Here is a 21620-nt window from a genome sequence, read left to right as displayed (position 1 = left end):
TGTATAGTTACATGTGAAAACCTTTTCTTCTCTTTAAGTAACATCTTTAAAATTAAAGGTACATTATTATATTTTAAAGAGGATGGGGGTAACTACTACCAGTTGTAACTTCATAACTGTATAATTTTCTCATTATACAAAAAAAAATCTTGTAGTAATGAATTTTTGCTTTTCTGAATCAGTGGCAAAGGAGGAAGCCCTGCCTTTAGCCCTTCCCATCCACTGCTCCCTTTGAGGCAAAAGCAACAAAAATCTTTACAGGGAGAAGACAGCCCTGGTAAGTCCACCTTGAATTTGTGTTTCAGCTGTGAGTGACCATCAATGTCAATAAAATAATAAAAATACAAGTTCATTTATATGAGTGATTTAAAGTCAAATTAAACTGCAGTCACCCAAGTGGTGAGAATGTTGAGTCTGAGTAAATCATCTTTGTTTGCATTAAAAGATTGTCAAGATCTTTTAAGAAACTTACTGGATTTTAATTTTTTTTAGGCTTTGACTGTGTCTGTGGTTGCAGCTGCAGCAAATCTGTTTGCTGCTGCCATCTGTTGGGGAAGGAGTCAGTCCTGTTATTGTGTTTGCTGTTAAATAATGTGAGAGTGCTGGTTTAAAGACCATTTTAAAACTGTTATCAATTCACAAACCGTTTCAGGGCAGCGGCATCGTTCGAATTCTCTGACCCGCGTGGACGGGCAGCCACGAGGGGCAGTTCTTGCGTGGCCAGAGAAGAAACCCAGGTAAGAGAGACATTTAGGTATTGCACTATTGCTCAAGGAAATAATCTGATTGTAGTACTGGGGTATCACTGCCTTAGAACTGGACTGACAGCCACCTAATTTTGATTTTTGTTTTCTTTTAATGTACATTTTCAGAGCTGACTGATTTTAGATTTGCATTGAAAATCTGTCAGGCATGATTTTCAGGAAGCACTCTTGAAAATGGAAACATCTGAAGTTGCTGCTTGGTGTTGCTGGTCACTTCACACAGGATGCATTTTTAAAATAAAGCAAAAATTTTAGCTCTCTGAATCACGGTCTTTAATTCAACAAATTGTTACTTGTTGGGCTTGAGTGTCAGCAGACTGTTCTTATCTTTTCTAGGCCTCTGTCTCAGCCAACACCGTTTGCTCTTCATCATTCTGCCAGCACTGATGTGGACCCCGGGTCTGGTGACAGCATCAGCCTGGCCAGATCCATCAGCAAGGACAGCCTGGCTTCAAACATTGTCAATGTAACCCCAAAAAATCAGCCCCACCCTCCGTCAGTGAAAGCCAACGGGAAGAGCTTGCTGAACAACGTGGAGATGGAGGATGAAGATGAAGAGCTCATTGCAATTATCAGATCTGAGGAGAGGCCAAACCGTGGTGAGCTGGAGGTGCAGAACGCGCCAGCCAGGGTGCCCAGCATAGTGACATCAGCGTGGTCCCCAAAAACCAGCAGCGACACCTCGGACAGCAAACCAGAGAGCTTTTACCTGGAGCCCTTAATGCCTGCGGTTCTGAAACCAGCCAAGGAAAAACAGATCATCAACAAGGAGGATGAGTGTGGGGAGGGGAAACAAAGGAGTTTTGTAACCAAGAGGTTAAATGAAGGACACTTGCCTTTGGGCCGCAAGAAAGCGCCGAGCAGTCATGGTGAGCACGACCTCAATAGGACTTTTACTCCCATTTCTAGCTCTGATTTCACTCCAGCTGCAGATCCCAGTACTGCAGATCCAGTGGCCCTGGGGGAAGCAGGTTTAGAAGCTTCCAGACCTTTGGCTAGTAGCAGTTTAGATCCTTCCTCTCAGGAGGTGTCCACTGGAGGATTCTTTCTTCATGCTGCTAAACCTGATGATGAGGTAACGAGCAAAGTCAATGTAAGTTATGTGAAAGGCCTCAATTTGCACGGGCAGGACACGACCTGGACTATGGTGAGACAGGACTCGGAGTCGGATCTCTTGGACATGGAAGACGCTGAGCAGGATTTGGTGGCCATGGGCGACCATCCCATAGTCACTAAGTACATCGGGGAGGAAGAATCTGCAAAACTGCAAGAGGACATGAAGGTGAAGGAGCACGAGGACAAGGATGATGCCAGTGGGCGCTCCAGCCCCTGCCTGAGCACCATCTCCCAGGTGAGCAGCGTGTCCGTGGCCAGCGGGAGCGTCCGCATGACCAGCTTCGCTGAGCGGAAGCTGCAGAGGCTCAACAGCTACGAAACCAAGTCCAGCACGAGCAGCTCCCAGAAGACCACACCAGATGGGTCAGAGAGCTGCCCAGCACCACTGACCACGTGGAAACAGAAGCGAGAGCAAAGCCCCAGCAGACAGAACAAAGATAACGTTAATCTTTTGGCTTCGGAGTTGGTGCAGCTCCACATGCAGCTGGAAGAGAAACGCCGGGCCATAGAAGCTCAGAAGAAGAAGATGGAAGCCTTATCAGCAAGGCAGAGACTAAAGTTGGGCAAGGCAGCTTTCCTGCATGTTGTTAAAAAAGGGAAGTCTCCTGATGGCCCACAACCCCTTAAACCAGAACATTTTGCAAAAGAGTATGCTCGGCACAATGGGGAAGACTTAGATGAAGTTTCTTTGGGTTCCAAACCTGAGGAGTTTCTTGGGAAAGAGGAGGAGAGAGAAGAGATGCTCAGCGATTCTCAAGAAGTGGCGAAAGTCAAAATGCAGGAAAGCCTGGCTTTTGCTGAGCAACACAAACCAAAAGACTCTGCTGCTATACATGATCTGGAAAAGAGTAAAATTATTTCCGTCGCCCTCCTAGAAGACAACGTGACTGAGGTAGACATAAATGAATGTGATCTTTCTATTGAAAAACTGAATGAAACAATCAGTACCCTTCAGCAGGCCATCCTAAAGATTTCCCAGCAACAGGAGCTGCTTATGAAATCTCCAACAGTGCCATCACCAGGAACCAGAAGTAACTCTCAGGACCAAAAGGTAAAGCCTTCGATTCACTTTGTGGAGCCCCTGTCTCCAACTGGAATGAACAGTCTGCGGAAACCACCCCGGTTTGGCCAAGGGAGGACTCCTCGGTCAGGAAGACCAACTGATCTCAAAGTCCCTAAAGACAGACAGCAAAACTCAACACGAGTTAAGACCCCAACACCAAGTCTAGAAAACCTACCCCATTTAAGACCATTCCCACCCAACAGCTTGGCAAAGACACCCACGGAAATCGGCTTGGAAGGGAGTCCTGACCTTGGAAGTGGCTCTCAAGAGAAGTGTTTCTTTGATACCTATAGACTTCATGACGAGAGCAATCAGAGGGCACTTGTCCTCTCCACCTCCAAAGATGCAAATATTCTGTCTGAAATGAGCCAGGAGGTGAACAACAGCTTCAAGGAAACAGGGCTGAATTCTTCCGATGGCTCGGGCAAAGAGAACGTCCCGGTGGAGGAGCCACTGAGGAGCAAGGCCAACCTCATTGAAGTGGACTTGTCTGACTTAAAAGCTCCAGATGAAGGAGAACTTGAAAACCAGGATAGCTCCACGGATCTGATCAGTGAAGGTGATCAGAAGTCTGGTGTGGGCTTTTTCTTCAAGGTAAATATGTTACCTCTCTCTCTTCGGTTGCTGTTCCTCACCCAGCACCAGAGCTGTTGTTGCCCACTTCTTTCTGGTGGAACACTGGTTGCAATATTTGGATATAAAAAAATCTGGATTGGAAAACAATTACTTGTGGAAAAAGAAGTTGTTGACTTAATGTATGAAATCCTGGTGCTTTTTCACTTTACTAGGAACCAGGAATAACCTTGATTTTCTTCTCTTTCCTTGAGTTCTTTTTTCTGTCTGAGAGACAGAAAACATGTTGTAAATACTTGAAAAAAAAGAATCACAGAATGCAAGGGAGGAATTTACCGTTTTGAAATCTCAGCATGCTGTGAACCTGTTTGAACTGAAAGAAAATGTTCTGACAGAACACAGGTATCCAGTCAAAGCCTGCTGAGCAGACTGAGACACTTGTCAGGGAGCTGGGAGGCTGAACTGGGGATTTTTTTTGGCATTTGCACCCAAATTTCTCTGAGTTTGAGCAGCCTAAAAGTCAAGGGCTCTAATGGAGGATTTACTTGTATGGCTGTAGATGCAAGCAAATGAAAAATTAGAATCTTCAGTGGAAGAAATGCCTGGTTTTCATGCAGCTTTTGGTTTTGTCCTGTAATGGCTCATGATGAATAAGTATTAAATTTAAATAATTATTCTGATTTCACACCTGAATCTGGCTTGGGGAAGGGTTGTTGTTAAGCTGTTGTGGTTTTAGTACAGTGGTATTTCTTACATTGGATGTTCTTTAAATAATATTTCTGCTCCTTCCACCGAGGTCAGAACTGCTCTCAGAACATTTAGTGTCTTAATTTGTGCTTAGCAGTGATCATTGTAGATACCCCAAATGTGCTGACATGATGATGCTTTTCATTTCTCTTTCAAGAAGGTCAAACTAGGTTGTCTCAATCTCAGTGAATTGAACTTCTGGTTTTTTTCATAATGTGATTAAAGTTGACTCATTATGATTCCACTGGGCTATCTGTGCTGTCCATCCTGGCCCACATGATAGTTGCATTGTACTTTGCAGTCCTAGAAGGTTTTGTGATCTTTAAACATACTTAAAAACAAGTCAGAGTAAGATGAGCCCCTTTTTTTCCCTCCTCACAACCTTAAGGGAACACTGAAAATGTCTCTTAAATTCTTCTTGAGCAACAAAAGGTTCTGTGTAAAGATTTCCAAAAGTAGTACCTTATGTTTGCTGAGGATTCCAGGGAGATTTGAGGAAATCCTGTGATGTCCAGCTTCACATATCGTCTTCTGTTCCCTAAAACTCTGCATCCCTTTGGATTTTGCAGGATGAGCAGAAGGCAGAGGATGAGTTGGCCAAGAAACGCGCGGCGTTCCTGCTGAAGCAGCAGCGCAAAGCTGAGGAGGCTCGGATCCGGAAACAGCAGCTGGAGGCTGAGGTGGAACAGAAAAGAGATGAAGCTCGGTAATGATACCTGGAAAAGAATATTTCTTTTTATCTTTAGGATGAGGAAACTGTTACACGTTGAACATTCCGGTGTGTTTGCTTTTCAGTCGCAAAGCTGAGGAGGACCGGATACGGAAAGAGGAGGAGAAGGCTCGAAGGGAACTTATCAAGCAGGAGTATCTAAGGAAAAAACAGCAGCAAATTTTGGAGGAGCAAGGGCTTGGAAAGCCCAAATCAAAGCCCAAAAAACCCAGGCCAAAGTCGGTCCATCGTGAAGAGTCTTACAGTGATTCAGGGACAAAGTGTTCTTCCACACGTAAGGCTCTGGGCTTGTTTGCTCTCACCGAGTCTGCGGATGTGCTCCAACAAAACGTGTCTGACACTTTCTCTTCTGTTTTGCAGCTGATAATTTGAGCAGTGCTCAGTCTGGTTCCAGTCTGTCTTTGGCCTCAGCAGCAACAACTGAGCCTGAAAGTGTTCACTCCGGTGGCACCCCCTCGCAGAGGTACAGCCAGGCCGCACTTCATTCCTTGCTTCCTGTGCTAGGGAGCAGTGTTGGGCTTCCGTGCTGCCTGCTGCAGCTCACTGGCACAGAGGCACACAGTGACTGGTGAATTCATCTATTTTATGTGGCTGCCAACCCCAGTGTTCTATACAGACTTTGCAATTTTGTTCTGTTTTCTCCCAGAGGAGTCAGAGCTTTGCTTTGATACCTCGCAGGGAGAATCAGACTGTTCTGGGGAGGATAAGGGAGAATAGCTTGTTCCAGTCAGGGCCAGCAGCTGCTGAGTTTATGTGAGATTAGAGGGACAAAACCCAAAATCTTGGCATATAATTTTTTTATTTATCTCCCTCCCAGAGTTGAATCAATGGAGTCCTTACCCATTCTGAGCAGAAATCCCAGCAGGAACACAGAGAGAGACTGGGAAAACGCTTCCACAGCATCTTCTATTGCTTCAGTGGCAGAATACACAGGTGCCTGTTTTATTTGTTTGTTTGTTATGAATCCCAGGTCAGAAAACCCTGTGGTGTGTTTGATGTGACTGTTACTTGTGAGGAGTTGCCAGGTGTTTTTTGTTCTGTTTAATATCTCTAGAAGTCAATCATTCTGGAAAAAAACAAGGGGTTTTTTCACTATGAATGTTCATAGATGCGGGACAAATAATTTTTACTTGTTTATCTTCCCTAGGTCCAAAATTATTTAAGGAGCCCAGCAGCAAATCCAACAAGCCTATTATTCACAATGCTATATCTCACTGCTGTCTTGCTGGAAAAGTGAATGAACCACATAAGAATTCAATATTAGAGGTAAACATGAAAATTATTAATGCACTCACCATCAAATGTGTCTGTAATGCTAATTCTATAATCCCACTGGTGTGCTGTATGAATTTAATTTCTTAAAAAATGCCTGTACTGGAGGATCCTTTACTTCCCATGACCGTGGGGCTTGTGGAAAACACGGTCCCGTATTTACAGTTCCCCTTGTAAGTTTATAAAAGGACCGAAAATCAGAGTTACTGAGAACAGCCATTCAGCTCTAAGTGCAAGCTTGAAGCTGGGCATAATATGGGAATTTTCCTCATTTTTTTTTTTTTAATGCAGGAACTAGAAAAATGTGATGCCAACCACTACATCATTTTGTTCCGCGATGCCGGCTGCCAGTTCCGAGCACTTTACTGCTACTACCCCGACACGGAGGAGATCTACAAGCTGACAGGAACAGGGCCAAAGAGCATCACCAAGAAGATGATTGACAAACTCTATAAGTACAGCTCGGACAGAAAACAGTTTAACGTGATTCCAGCCAAAACCATGTCGGTGAGCGTGGACGCCCTGACCATCCATAACCACTTGTGGCAGGCCAAGCGACCGGCAGTGCCAAAGAAGAGCCAGACTCGGAAATGACAGGACAGGATCTGCTGGGGACAGGGATCTCTGCTCGCTTGGGATCGCGGCGAGAGAAGACGTGGTTACCATTTCCCTCCCGTTTGGTATGAGATGTGCAGAACCATAAACACTTTTTAAGAAGCTTCGGGGACAGAAACCGTGGATGCGAGTTCTTGAGGATGAAGGAACGTTTGCCAGTGTTTTTTTTATGAATGATCAATCTGCTGTTACACCCAATGCTATAACTACTGTGGCTTTCGGCTGACGAGGGACTGTGCATGTAGCAAGATCTTTAACAAGTGGATTTCCTTTTACTTGAAGCTTTTCATCGGTACAAATTGGGAATAATTTAATTCTCTCTCCTCTCCACCTCATTCCCTCCTTTTTTTCCTGTCCTTCTCAAAAGTTGGCGAGCTCCGAACTTCGGTAGGAGGATTGAACAGATCTTGGGTGAAGTGCTTTGGGTTTGGTTTGGGTTTTTTTTTTTTTTTAAACAGTCTTTAGGGAAATCTTCCTTTCAGACTTTTTTTGAGGAACTGTTTAATACATCCAGTTGTTGTACTGTATCTACTGCCAACGTTAAGTCCAGCTCTCAGATTTCTGGAAAAAAAAAAAAAAAAAAAAAAAAAGCCCCAACTTGTGCTGCTCAGAACAGAGTTTACTTGCAGTATCTGTTTAGGATAAGCATTGCAAGGATTGCAAAAGCCAGTCTTTTTCTAAAAAAAAAAAAAAAAATAATAATAATAAAAGAATTGTTCACAGATGTAAAGATCTCTGGAATACAATCATGAAGAGGCATAACAGGTGCTATAGCTGGAACGTGCCTGACTGCAACTCAAGGCAATGCAGCACAGTGGTTACTGATTTCAGTTTCAGGTAGTGTCCTAAAGATTTGTTTGCTTTAATAAAGGTGGATTCTGGTAGGTATAGAACATTTCCACTCTGAGCACGCTACTCCTGTACGATGGTGCACTTAATGATCACAGATTTTAATGTTTTTATTACATCATGAAATGTAATTCTACTTTCTTTGTCCTGTCTTTATTCTGAATGAGCAGCATGCTCTACAATGAAGAGTGTGTCATGTTTTTTTATTTTGGGTGATATATTAATATATATTGATTTGTTTTTCTCATTTGAAAACAATTTTTAAACAGAGACATTTGCATTTGTTTCGAAAGCCCAAATAAGTCGAATGGCTTGGATTTCTTTTCATGTTGAAATATTAAATCTTGAGTTATGACCTTAAAAGTCTTTGTGTTTCAGCAGATTAAATTTTTGTCTGTGGTAACAGGGTATATTTGCAGTTCCTTTTTTTTTATTTTTTTCTCTCTCTTTTTTTTTTTTCTTTTTTAAATCCTCCCATGTCTCATCCTTGGCCCCAGCTGGTTTCCAAGTAGGTTCCTGTAGCAATTCCCTAATTTAATCTGCTCCTCCGTGGGTCCGACGCGTCCGCCTGTGGGGTCAGGGAGGTTCTGACTTTGGTTTGCACATGTTTACTTTTATTTGAAGTGTTACTTGAATCCGTGGCTCTGGAGTGCAAAAGGCCCTGCACCATCCTCGAGATGAGCCCTGAACTCCAGACAGTGTAATTATGAAGCCCTGAGATAATGGAATTACAGAGAGTTCTGTACATAGTGGGAATTAGGGTACGGAATGAAGTGCTGGGTAGGTAGGGTGAAGTGAAGGTCTTCCAGTGTGGTCTCTCCATGGTTTTTCCCCCCTTCCAGTACTCCCTGATTAGGCTGCTGCAACTTTGTAAATGATGTTGGATAGTTTGCTGCTTGTAAATAATTAAAAGGCTTTATGGTTTCTAAAGTGCTGAGTATTAAACACCGTCATGAGTGTAACTTTTGTTACCATGCTTTCCATGCTTGTGCTTTATTTCTCACTGTTTGATATTATAAACCATATTTATTTTATGAAACACTGAAATTTAATAAAAATCATTAACTGATTTCCCTTTTTATTTCATGTGTACTTTTGTTGGTGTGACACTTCATCCCCTCAGAGAACTAATAATGCTTTAAAGATGTGCTGTTCTGTTCAGTAAAGCTTCACCTGGGAGGAGCTTTAATAACTTTATGACCAGAGCTTATTTCTCCTGACCCTGCTTGCAGTGTGCAAGAACTGGAACAAAAAAAAGGCTTTCAGAAAACTGGGAAGCAGTTTAGGGGTTTATTTCCTCATAAGGATTTATTTCATCAATCTTCAGACTCTTGAATTTGGCTGCTGGTGTTTGATCTGTGTAGTCAGTGGCAGAATTTTGGTGGTTTTCTAAGTGACTCAATTTAATCTTGAGTTTTAATATACTTATCAAAAAAACCCCCATTAATCTGAAATACCTTGGCAAGGAATAAAGTGTATTAGTCTGAACACAGGGAGAGAGAGAGAAGCTTGTAAGAACAGGATAGAATTTGTGGGTGAATGTGCAGGGAATGTGGGGGCAAAGGCAGACAGTGTTTTGTGGAAGGGAGAATGATGTATTTTCTTACAGAAAGTTTTTGGATAATTCCAAATTTCCACTTGAGGGTGTGTTCACTGCTGGGTGTCAGCTCAGGGGAAAACGTGGTTGCAGGACTGTGACTCCAGAGCTTTGTTAGTGCTGACTTTGGGGTTGATTTTATGGAATTCTGAAGGCAGAGGATTTCTGACTGTGGCTTCAGTGACATCCTACTCAATCCCTCACTTTTAATGACTGAAAAAACCAGGTGTAGGAATAATGAGGTGATCTGTGCCCCAGTAACTCAGGGGAGAATGGTGATGATTTGCTGATGTCACTGCTGAGAACACGGGATTTTGTCCTTCCAGAGCCACTGGAGAGCAGAGTGCAAATAAAATACCCTGACAGTGAAATGTGTGGGAATTACCTGTTCCCTCCCTGGAGAAACAGAATTATCAGCTGTAGATAAACAGAATTAATTTGGTGACTTGCAGCTTAAGCTGTTTGTTGAGCTTGGTTTTCCCCAGGATTAGTTGGAGCCAGGGGTTGTTCCCTCTGGATAAAAAACCAGCTTCCAGCTGCTCACAGAGGTTCTGGTTGTGCTTCCTGGGAGGAGCAGAAAGTGGGAGCTCTGCCTCTGACCTCTCTTGATTTTTTTTTAATTAGTTTCTCCCACATAACAAATACAAGAATGTACATCTTTAAAGTGCTTTTAAGTGCAATTTCTTTTTCTCAAGCTCTCATCCATCAGTCTGTGTGTTCCTCGTGCTCTTTGTGTTTGTAGTTGACGTGTCCTTGTCTCATCTTCATCCTGCTCTGCTGGAGGAAGAGTTCAAGAATAATCTTAATTTTGAAAATACTGCCTTATTTTTAACACCTTAATAAAGCTACACTGGGGCTGCTGGAAAGGTTGAGTGTGCAAAGAAAATAAATCTGATTTTTGTCCTCACTACGCTGGGGAGTTGAGTGTAGAAATCTGGAGTTTTCACTTCCTACAACCTGTTTAAAGCTGTAATTTAAAGTAAAAGTAACACAAGTGAGTTCTCAGGACTTAAATTTGCCTTTTCATTTGCTTTTCCCTCCAACAAATCTTCAGAACTGATCACTGGGGCAGTGTCAGAACACCCCAACCCCCCCCTTTCACTTTGTATTTTATTTAATTTATTGTTTAAACAAGACGTGTCGTCTTCCCTCTGGACTATCCCGGAATTTGGTACCTGCTGACCACACCTGGAATGCACCACTCCTTAGGGATGTGGATTGTTATTATCCATGCTGGGCTTATTTTATTAACTTTATTAGCTTTATTTATTTTATTAGCTTTATTAACTGGTTTGCAGTTAATTAGGGCTGTAAATGGAATTAATTGTAAGCAGGTGAGGGGGATGCAGGGGGTGAGTCCCAGGGTAGGATTTTGGGGCTCAGGATCTGCCAAATCTGCAAATTCAGCCTTTGGATGAAGGACATCACTCCAGAAAGAGGATTTTGGAGAGATTTTTATACCATTTTTTTGCTGCAGAACTGAAGAAATCTCTGAAGGATTTTGGGGGGGGTGTTTTTCTGTGCTTCTGGTAAGTGGCCAGTTGGAAATGGGGATATTCCCGTGGTCCACTCAGGTGTATTTTCATCAATTGAAAATATACAATATTTTCATGTAATGATGTATTTGATCAATACATCATTAAAGCCAAAAAATTGGAATTCTTGTCCTCAAGTTGAGCAGATGTTCTGCTGGTTAATTATATTTATGAAACCTGAGTATTAAAAAAAAGGGAGAAAAAAAATTGTTTATTCTCACCTCTGTAATTATTTTGTTGTTACATTTATATGATGATATATTTAAAATTTCCAGGGATGAATTTAGGTTTTTGCAGCAGCCAAAGTTGTATCATAAAACACTGTCTACTGTGAGAGGGCAAAACATGAAGCTTATTTTTGATTAATCCACCTCTCTCACGTGCTTCAGGAACTAAGAAAAGGGTGAATTTAATTGGTTTTTTTGATAAAAAACACATAAATCTCCCACAAATCATCAGGACAAACACACCAGAATTACAGGAGGAACTTTCACACCATGAAAATAAATATATTCCCCAATTAATTTGAGATCACTGCTCGGACACTGGACTTCTCTTACTGTGTAGTAAGTAAAAAAAAAAATCATTTTTTTTCTTTGATTTTGTTTGGCAACATTGTCAATATAAAAATATTAAAAAAAGAAAATATTTCCCTGAGGGTTCTGAGCTTTCTCTTGCAGGTGCTTTGAGGCTCCTTCTGGTTTTTGGGGGGTTGAAGATTTTGAGTTTCCAGTGAGAGTGTGAAAAGGTGCCTTTTTTGCTCTTCTCTTCCAAATGCTAAGTTCAACTCTCTTGGGAAGAAGAAACCAAATTTAAAAACCTTGGATGGGGAGATTCCTGCAGGGATGGGAAGATTCCTCCAGGAATGTCCCTTCTTGGGACATTCACAAATTAAGTGAAAAGATTTCTTAATTAAAATGCTGCTTTTTGGGGTTGGGTTTTTTTTTTTTTTTTCAGTTCATAAAATGATCCCAAATCTCACAATCAGCTGTTCTTGTCCCCAGACAGAGAATTCCTCAATATTTGGAGAGAATAAGTGACAGAAATACAATTCAGTCCCTGAAATGATATTAAATATAATTGAATTACATAAAACACAGCCTGGATGGCATAAAGATAAATTCCAGAAATGGAAAGACTCATTTTATGCCCTTCCTTCCCTCTGAATGCTCACCATGGGCACATTCCTGTTGTAAAAATTACAGGCTGAATTTATTTCCTTATCTGGGCCAAATATAAATTTACTTTCATCTTGGTCAAGAAATCCTGTCAAGAGTTTTTTGCTCCATCCCTCTGAACTTGTTCAGAAAGAACAAATTTATTTTAGGAGGGAAAAAAAAAAAAAAAAAAAAAAAAACCAACCAAAAAACACAACTCTGGGGAAGTGTCTTAAACTGATTAAAAGGGATGATTAAAAATTCAATATACAGCATTTGTTCACATTCAGATGAGGCACTGGGAAAAAGGGGTTGAAGCAAACAAATCTCCCAGAATTACCTTGGCTTGATGTGGAAACCTTGGCAAAGAAAATCCCCATTTCTTCCTGCTCTTTGTCTTCCAGGGAATAACTCGAAAACCCCAAATTTACAGCAAAATAAAATAAAAAAAAAAAAAATCCTTTCCTGATTTGCTTTCCTTTTTTATTTCCCAGCCCCATCAGCACCAGGATTTTTAATGTAATTTTAGTAATATTTTACTAATGTAATTTTAGTAATATTTTTCTTACACAAGAAGTTTCCAGTGTTAGAAGCTTATTTTTTTTTTTCCAGCTGAGGCAGAGTTTTAAATGGATTTTTTTTCACTTTCCAGTGTTGTTTCCTCTTCTTTTACTGAGTCTGTTGCTGTGGAAGGCAAAGCAAGAGGAAAAGATGCAGCAAGATAAAGAACCCACTGCTGAGAAGCTCAGAAGGCCCTTTGTACATTATTTTAAATCCTGTTCTGCAGCCTGGAATGGGGTTTTATGCAGCAAGAGCTGCTGTCTGTGGTGTTAAAATTACCTGATTTTGGGTGCAATAATTATCCTGGAAAACTGAGAGGAATTTGTTCTCCCTGTCCAGATCTGTCCTGTTTAAAGCTGATAATTAAAAAGTCATTTAACAGGGATTTCTCCCTGTTTGCCTTGGGTAGATTCACTTCCAGCTTTCTCACTCATCTGTTAATCCCAGAATTCTCTTCCCTGGTTAAGGGATGTTGTTTGTGCCCTTCTGTATGATTTTAAATAAATAGATTTTTGCAGTATTTGCTTAAAATGTTTAATAAAACCACTCTCTGCTTACCTGCATTGGATCTCCAGGTTAAAATCTCTGGGTATGGGTGGAGCATGTTCTAAAAGTGTTTGTGGGTTGCTTTTTTTTTTTTTTTCTGGAAATAATGGCAACTGTGGAGTCAGTGAAACATTTCTGAGTGTTGGGAGGTAGAAGAACAACATCAGTAAAAAAAGCCCCCTTAGTTAAATACTCACAACATTTAATTCATTTATTAAATCACAGAAAATTAGAATTAAATAAATTAAATTATTTTTAACTGCTGCTGTATCACACCAGGCAATCTAAGATGTCCTTTATGCATTCAGGCATGAAGAGCTTTAAAAGCTGAGGCTAAAAAATAAAGTTTTGCTGCGTCCCAGGCTTGGAGGAGCTGATTTGAGGCTCATTTTGCCCTGGATTTTAAAACTGATGTTTGCTCCCAGGAAAAAAAAATAAAAAAAGAAAAAAAAAATCCAACAGCAGTCTGTCCTGTTGCTGCATGCAGCTCTTTTATTTTCATTTATCTTTACAGAAATGTGAAGCATCTTCACAATAATTGTACAAAACCCTCTCCCCTTGGCTGCGTCCCGGAACAGCTCCCAAAATTCGGTCTCCGAGAGGAAAGACGGGAGTTTCACCTGCTTGTTGCTGCTAAAAAAATTCCATGCAGGAGCCGACCTTGGAATACAAACGACATGTTCTAGAGAGATTAAATAAAAAGGGGTATAACAGGAAATAAATATACTTGTAATATTTAATGCAGGATATATGGATTTAGTCCATATTGAGCGTATCGGGCGTTAGTGGACACGTAACATGCTGCTGGAAAACCCCAAAAGATCCCAGCTGTCCTCGTTTCTGCAGCTCCCCAGGGCCTGTCCTGCCTCTGCACTGGAGCACAACCATTGCCTTCAGAAAAATCAGGTTTTTTCCAAGTGGTTGGAAGCAACAACCATCCGTGGAAGGTCCTTGTGCTCCTCTCCCAAACAGAAATGACTCCTGTCGCTGCTCCATTAAAAAAATAAAATACTTCTGTTTTTACATTAGTATCATAACTGAGGCTAAAGAACTAGAAAAAAAAAATTACCCCTTGGTTCTCAGACTTGCCTTGCCCATGGGTGAATATCTACAGGGGGTTGTTCCTCCATCCCTGGAGGAGTTTGGCCGGAATTTTACACCGCAGGAAGAACAACCCTGTGGAACAGGGAGCGCCCGCCTGGAATCCAGGGATTTATACACTGGCCATTGTCAAAATACGGGAATATTGAGGGTGTTTTGGGAGGATCACAAGCCGTGGAGAGCCTTTAGTCCTTTTGGTTTGTGTCTTCCTCTGAGGCTGATTTATCTCCTGGGATTAAGGAAGGACCTCGTGTGCCTGGTGAGGGAGGAGAGGATGGAGCCTCTGGAACAGGGACTGGGCCACATGGCTGACCTGGCTGCCTGGGGTTGGGGAGTGAAATTTAAAGTAATTTAAGGGTTTTTTTAAGGAATTTAAGTGCCTTGAAATGAGAGGGTTTAGCTGAGGAGCTCTGCTTCTCCACACCCACCAACACTGTGCTCACCCTGTCCTGCCCCGCAGCAGCCAGTCAAACAAAAATACCCACCTAAAAATCGTATATTCTGAGTAAACAAATGCAGATAATCACATCTGTTATTTTATTTGGGATCTGGGCTTCTTTTTAAACCTGCAACCCTGCTTTGTTCCACTGTCCCTTGGAATCGTGGGGTTTGGAAAATGCTCTGTCTCAAATGTAGGCAATTCATGCTCAACGAAGCATTTTTGGGGTGATCTGAGCATCTTGAGGCTTTACATTAACACAGAGCCAACGTGTATTCTAGTACTTCAACCCCTCCCACTTTTTGCCCTTTTTTTTTTTTTCATTTGGAATGACAGATTTGGCACGTGAAGCTACGAGCAGAAATAAATAAAACATGAATCTGCCTTAACCAAGTAGATACAAAATTAATAATTGAAAAAAAAAAAGGAAAAAAAAGGCAATAAAACAACCCCTAAAAAACATTAAAGACAGTTCTGTTTGTGCTCAGAGCTCAGTGGAGTGGGAGGGTTGGACTTTGCTTTTCCCTGGGGTGCCTCTCCAAGCCCAGGATGTGCCATCACCCAGGGCCTCCTGACCAGCACTTCAGGAAAAAACAACAGTAAATAATAAAAAAATGGACCCCAAAAACCCCATCCAGGCACAGCAGGTCTCTCTCAACACCTTCTCAAGGTCCTACCTTGGCACAGGTCCTACCCTGGGCATCCCCAATTCTCCCTCAACGCCACGGGCAGGACGGGCAGCACATCCCCATGGGCTGGGGCTGCCCCAGGGCATCTCCCCCCAACTGTTAAAAACTGTCATTTTAAGCAGGTTTTGGGGTTTTTTTCTTTTTTTTTTTTTTGTAAACATTTTGGGGGGGTGTCCTGGGGAGCAAACAGTGAACGTTAATGGCAACAAACCGTTCAGCTGGATGCTGATGGGATTTCACGGCCATGTTGTGCTTTCCAGGCTTCTTGTTAAAACAAACAAACAAAAAAGAAACCACATTGGAGTTTTTAAGATACGAACACGAAAGTATATAAAGTTAACCCTGCCTCGGTCAGTCGCTTGGCAGGCAAATAAACCCTTTCCATGTGTGCAAAAATAGATGGAAAACACATCTGGTGCCTCCGCTGCCGCCGGGTCCCCGCGGGTGGGCGATGCTGGACGTTCATGCACCTCTGCTGCAGGCAAAGCCATGGGGATGGGGGGATAAAGTCAAACAGGGATGGCTGGAGCTGCTGGGGGGTGAGGGGGGGTGAGGGGGGAACAGGCAGAACCCGCTGCCTTAATGGTGTTATTGATCTGTGACTTCAGGGAGGGGAAGGACAAAAAGCCATGACTGGGACAAATGGGGGGAGTTGGAGCCCAATCTGCTCCTGGATGGAGGGGAAAGGGCTGAGCTGAGCTATCAAAACACCACAGCCAGAGATGTGTGGGCCTGGTCACTCTGCTCTATCCCACCCCCAGGACAAGGATCCCCAAATCCCCCCGGCAGCAGCAGCAGCACTAGGGGACACAAACCCAGGGGCACCGTGCCCGCAGCCGGGACTCAGGCTGGGCACGTGTGCCAGGAGGCACTGCCGTGGGGATGGCACGGCTTTGGTCACCTGGGCTCGGCGTGTTTTGGTTTGTGAGATGACACAAAGTGCTGGAGGCAGAGCAGCCCCTGCCATGGCACCGGTGGGGGCTGCACTGCCCCGTCCCATCCCTCCCACGGCACCCGTGGGTCCTTCCCAGCGCAGCTCTGAGCGCTCCTCGCGTGGACACCCGGCACAGAAACCCAACGGAGGGCAACGAACGTGAGCTGGGTGAAAGGGAACAAGTTTAGGGACACAGGGGACACCTGCTGAAGGAGGAGGAGGAGGAGGAGGGTTTTGGTGCAGTTTTGCTCTCGCATTGACCAGCCCCACCCAAGACAACCAACGTGCCCCTTGTGGGGCAACACCAGACCCAGCCCTGCTCCGCGGGGGCACTGGGCTCGGTCACGTCCCCCCGGCCCCCGCGCCGACTCGCTCACTAGTTGCGGTATCGGTATAAAAAGTTAAAATCCATGGGGCGCTGCCGCCGGCTGGGGGTCTGTCCGGCCATGGGTCTGTCCAGCCGTGGGTCTGTCCGGCCGTGGCTCTGTCCAGCCGTGGCTCTGTCTGGCTGTGGCTCTGTCCAGCCATGGGTCTGTCCGGCTGTCCCGCCCCTCCCGGGGCTCCGGGCGTCCCTCCCACGGCGCAGAGCCAGGCTGGCCATGGCCTTCCTCCGGCCCCCCCGGCCTCTTCTCCGCCGCCTGTCCCGGAGCCCTGTGGCCCTGGCGGGGGCTCTGGGTGCGGGGGGGCCGCTCACAGCTGGGTCTCGTCGCGCGTTTCGGGGTTGCTGGAGCCCAGCTTGTTGCTGCAGCTGCTCTTGCGGCTGTGGCCGTCGTTGGCCACGTGGGCCAGCGGGTCGGAGCGGATCAGGTACCTGCAAGGCACGGCTTGGTTACACCTCTGGGACCTCCTAGCTCCCCAGTACCAGGAGGGAGCTGTGTGAGCCCGGAATTGGGGTCTGGCCCAGCCCTGAGGCAGGGATGTGCCCCCACGGTGCCGTGCTGGGAGCTGCTGCTTGCAGAGCAGGGCAGCTGTTAAAATAATAGGTGTTAAATAGTAATAGCTGTTAAAAAAAATGCCATAAAGTAATACAATTAATAATCAGGAGGTGTTCCTCCTGGAGCTGCACAGTGGCAAAAGCCAAAGGAAAAGCTCCACGTTGCTGGGGCTGCAGTGGTTTGGGCACTGGAACACTGGGAGGGGGAATGGCCTGGGAAGGAGCCAAAACCTGCAGGCATTTATGAGAAATCATGGAAAGCAAGGCAGTGGGGGTTACCCCAGGGCACTGTGGTTAGTCTGGGGGCACAGGGAGCCCACAGGTGGGTGGGGGCAACACCTACACGATGTCGTTGAGCTCCAGCCGCGTGTCCGGGGGAGGGTTGATCAGGACGTAGGACAGGGTGTTCTGGTGGTCGTTCATCTCATCTGTGAGAGGAGGGGAAAGGGCTGGTGAGGGAGGGACATCCCGACAGACACCCCAACAGACATGCTGACAGACACTGTCCTGGCCCCTGCTCCCCCAGCAAAGGGGTCCCTTCACTGGGAAAAGCCGTGGGCAATGGCACTGCCAGCGGGAGAGCACCAAGAATGTCACTGCCACCTCCCTCCACTCCTCCCCAGCCTCTCCCCTGCCACAGCACGGCCCAGGGGACTGACAGATGTAACTCCTCAAAGTCCCCACTCCCCCCCAGAATAAAGTGAGATGTCTTACCTTGGTTCAGTGCAAAAGAGGGAACAGGTTAGTCCTGCTGCGTTAGGTACAGCACAAGTCCAAGACTGCATCAGGGCAGCCAAACCCCCCCGGGGCCACAAAAACACTCTGCCCACCTCTCCCCCTTCTTCAATGACTCAATTTAGCATCAATCCAGCAACAGGATTAATTCTTTCCCCTGCCCAAGGGAAACTGCCCCCGTGGAGTTTCAGAGACGTTGATGCCATTTGGGGACGGCTCTGAACCACAGTGACCTCCCGGGGGGGCTCGGGGCCACCAAGAGCTGCAGCCACGGACATCCACGATGCCAGGCGGGGCCCCTGCGCTTCCCGAAATAGCCAAGAACAAGATCATGGTGAAATGGATGGGGGTGCGAGGCTGCGGGCGGCCAGGAGGGGGGGGAAGCTGCGACAGAGAACACGGTTTCCAGACGGGGTGATGGGTGTCGATGGACAGGATGGAGAGGGGACGGACAGATGGACGCCGGGGCAGCGTGAGGAGCACGGCGGGACACCAGCTCACTGCAAGGCTTGTCACTGGGATGCCTCTTTTGGAAAGACCTTGGTGTTTGATGATCCCAGAAAATGGAGCTCGGTTTGGGGGCAGCAGGACCAGGATCTGGGATCAGCATCAACTCCGGGCTGGGGGGGGGCAGCTCCCGGCTCCCTGTCCTGCTGCTCCCACCACCCCATCCCTGCTGTGCCCCTGCCTGGGGTGAGGGGTCCCCCTGTCAAAGGCTGCCCTGCCCCGTGGAGGGTACAGCCGGAGTCTCCTGCCACAGCAGTGCCAGTGGTGCCCCATCACTCTGGCACGGGGGGGGTGGCCCAGCTGCTCTTCAGCCCCAGCACTGGGGTGAAACCTTTGAAGTGGGGCTTTTCTCCAGCTGTGGGATGAGCCACAGCAGCTCCAGCCTCCACAGCCACCCAGCACAGGGGTGCAAACAGGTTCCTCCTGAGCTGCCTTTGCCAGGACGTGTCCAGACCAACCCCGGGGCACCCCAGGCAGGGACCACACGCTTGCAGGGGGACACCAGACCCTCGTTTTGCTCCTCAGACACATCCCTGGCACCTCTGAGGCCACAGAAGGTGCTGTAGCTGGGCAGGAAGATGCTGTGTGGGACCCCCGACCTGTGCCAGGGTGTCCGGCCCCAGTCCCTGGACCTTTGGCCATCCCAGTGCCCAGCCTGACAGTGAGACAGGGACAGGGGTGGCAATGCTGGGGCAAGGGGGGCACACAGACCCTGGGACCCCATGGCAGACATGGGGTTTGACATGACGGGAGGTGGGAGGGCCCTGGCTCACGGCAGGTTTCCCTGCTCCATGGAAGCACCTTTTCCTGACCCCCATGCAGCCAAGCCAGGCACTCTGAGCACACCAAGTATATTGCTCCATCATCCCAGCGCCCAGGGCAATATACTCTGCTGGAGTGGGGCTTCCATGAGCCCCAGCTGGGGCTGCCTCTCTGATGAAGGACACACTTTACAGGAAAATGCCAACGTTTCACCTTAAGCGTGGCCTAGTGAAGCCAAAAATACAGCTGGGTTGGACTATTGCTAAGCTCAGGGCTGCTGCAGGAAAAAGGGGCCTCTCCAGGGCACGTCACACCGTGGTGTAAAGATGAAAACGATGCAAACGCCCCTCAGCTCCTGCAGACCCCAACAAGGTGACCAGAGCAGCTGCAGCACCGGTGGCACCTCGTGCTGAGCCCAGTCAGAAAACAGGGTCTGCCAATGCTGGAGAGGGGTCCAGGGGGGCAAACCGAGGGGTGCAAAGGGATTTTGAAGGGGTGCCTTGCCCCTGGGGCTGACCCACATGCACCAAGGTGCAGGAGCTCCAGCAGCTCATCACGACATGCGCAGGCAGCTCTGCTGTGCTCGTCCCCTCCTCAAACTGCCACTGGCCTCACAGCCCAAAGCCACCTTGCAGAGCCATGGGGGGAGGGTTCTGATAGAGACAGCGAGGGCTGTGATTTCCCTGTAGGAATTCAACCAGAAAAGGGTCCCTGAGGTTTCTGTCTCCCTGATTTAGCAAAGCCCTGAGTTTGCACCACCACTACAGGCCAGTCCTTTGATTTCCAAAGCCACCCAACAAATTAGTGCTGAAAAGCTCGGGGATCTAAGGTGAAAACTGGCAAGGGTGAGGTTTGGGCTTAGCTGGCATGATCTTGTTGTACGCTGCACGCCATGAGTCACGCGGGACTCCCAGGGAAAGGGAATTACCTTGCAAATATCCCAGGTTTACCCGATTCATCACATCACTGGCTGTTAAATTTGCTACATCCTCTACAGAACATACAGGGAAAGGCACAGACATAAACAGAGAGAGAGAGAGAGGTCAGCAAGCCATGGTTCGGCAATATCAGAGACGAGCTCCTGCGCTGCAGCGATAACATGAGCAAAAGAAAAAGGAGAGGGGCAGAAGGCAGAGCAACGTGTGCTTCCAAAACACCACGAGTGGCCAGACACTGACGGTGACACGTGGGGACAACACACAGACAGCCCCAGCACCGCTGGGTGCAGAGGTGCCACAGGGGCCAGGGAGTTGAGGGTGCCCCAGTGCCCTGGTCCTGTCCCACCCCGATGGGATGTGGGTCCTGCACTCCCCCACTGCCTCTTCTCCTGCCAGAGATCCCCCAGTTTGCTTTCACTGAAATTTTCCAGGACAAGGATGCCAACTCTGATCTAAACCCCAGGATGTGCCCTGAGCACCCCAGTGGGGCTGATGGTGGGGTGGCCCCTGGGAAGCCTCACCAAGGCCAGGCAGCCCCCCTGAAACTACAGCAGAAACTTTTGGGACCAGGAATGTAGGGAAAAAAGAGAGGGGGATACAGCACTGAAAGCTCTTGCTTGGCATTCCCTGTGCTCCCTCCATGCCACCTCAAGCTGGCTCTCCTGCCTCCCTCCCTGGGAAGGCTGGTGACACCCACAGCCAGCCCCTGGGCCCTCCACTCCAAATCCCCCTGCACTGCACTTTACATACTCTCCTCCTCTTTCATGTACCTAAAGCCAAGATGGGAAAAGAGGGATCCCACCCCCCAAACATCCCAAAACCAGCTCCCATCCCAGCTGGGGCTCAGTGCCAGCCTGAGTGCGGGCAGGGGTCGGCGTGGGGTGGAGGGACTCTCTTGGAGGATGGAGCAAACAAGCAGCAGCACAGGATGGCTTCAAAGAAAGAAAGGGAAAAAAAAAAAGACCAAAACCAAAACCAAACCCAAAGCAAACAAACCAAGAGGAGCTGTGGGCTACAGACTTTGTCATAACCAAGGGGTGGGGAGTCGTCCGGGGGGACACAGACGGCAGCACCGATGGGCAGGTCAGAAGCTTCACGAGAAATGCAGCTGCACAGAGGGACCCTGAGCACTGTCACAGCCAGACACCGGTGTCACACGCCATGAAGCAACTCAGCCCTGCAGCTACCGAAAGGTTTTCCACGGAAGAGTTTATGACGGATTCAAGTGTCTACAACAACCGGGGTCTGCGCCAGCTGATGGGGTTTCACCTCTCCCTGCCGCACTACAGGGGCTCTCTCGGGCACAAGGGCTTTGCTGACCTGGGGTCGGTGTGTCCTGAACCACCAGAAAGTGGGGGGCAAGCGGGGCATCTCCCCCCAAGGCTGCGCGGGAGCACCAGGTCCTGCTGCGGGCAGGAGGGTGAGCGCCACTGCCACCGCCAGCTCCTGCCTGGAG

The 21620-nt window shown here is 46.9% G+C and overlaps 2 protein-coding genes across 14 annotated transcripts in view; one reads left to right on the top strand and one right to left on the bottom strand.

Moving 5' to 3' along the window:
- CAMSAP1 (calmodulin regulated spectrin associated protein 1) overlaps positions 1-8092 on the top strand; it is a 34159-nt gene extending 26067 nt beyond the window's left edge. For all 4 annotated transcript variants that reach the window (XM_032708294.1, XM_032708295.1, XM_032708296.1 and 1 more), the window contains 9 exons: positions 183-277; positions 653-737; positions 1101-3537; positions 4833-4969; positions 5059-5267; positions 5354-5456; positions 5811-5926; positions 6141-6259; positions 6557-8092. In XM_032708294.1, the coding sequence (XP_032564185.1) occupies positions 183-277; positions 653-737; positions 1101-3537; positions 4833-4969; positions 5059-5267; positions 5354-5456; positions 5811-5926; positions 6141-6259; positions 6557-6859 (3604 nt within the window). In that variant the 3' untranslated portion in view covers positions 6860-8092. The remainder of the gene's footprint in view (positions 1-182; positions 278-652; positions 738-1100; positions 3538-4832; positions 4970-5058; positions 5268-5353; positions 5457-5810; positions 5927-6140; positions 6260-6556) is intronic.
- A 5498-nt stretch (positions 8093-13590) lies between these two features.
- The window catches only part of KCNT1 (potassium sodium-activated channel subfamily T member 1), an 81522-nt gene continuing 73492 nt past the window's right edge, over positions 13591-21620 (bottom strand). For 5 of the 10 annotated variants that reach the window (XM_032708284.1, XM_032708288.1, XM_032708289.1 and 2 more), the window contains 3 exons: positions 20155-20217; positions 17566-17650; positions 16979-17099 (listed from right to left, as the gene is read on the bottom strand). In XM_032708284.1, coding sequence (XP_032564175.1) covers positions 16979-17099; positions 17566-17650; positions 20155-20217 — 269 coding nt within the window. Of the gene's footprint in view, positions 17100-17565; positions 17651-20154; positions 20218-21620 lie in introns of all 10 variants that reach the window. The other 5 variants (XM_032708285.1, XM_032708286.1, XM_032708283.1 and 2 more) reach the window with 3 other exon arrangements.

This window comes from Chiroxiphia lanceolata, chromosome 21 (assembly GCF_009829145.1).
Source record: "Chiroxiphia lanceolata isolate bChiLan1 chromosome 21, bChiLan1.pri, whole genome shotgun sequence".
NCBI classification, from domain to species: Eukaryota; Metazoa; Chordata; class Aves; order Passeriformes; family Pipridae; genus Chiroxiphia; species Chiroxiphia lanceolata.
The sequence above is the reverse complement of the archived record's forward strand: the minus strand, read 5'-3'. Positions and strand labels throughout refer to the sequence as shown.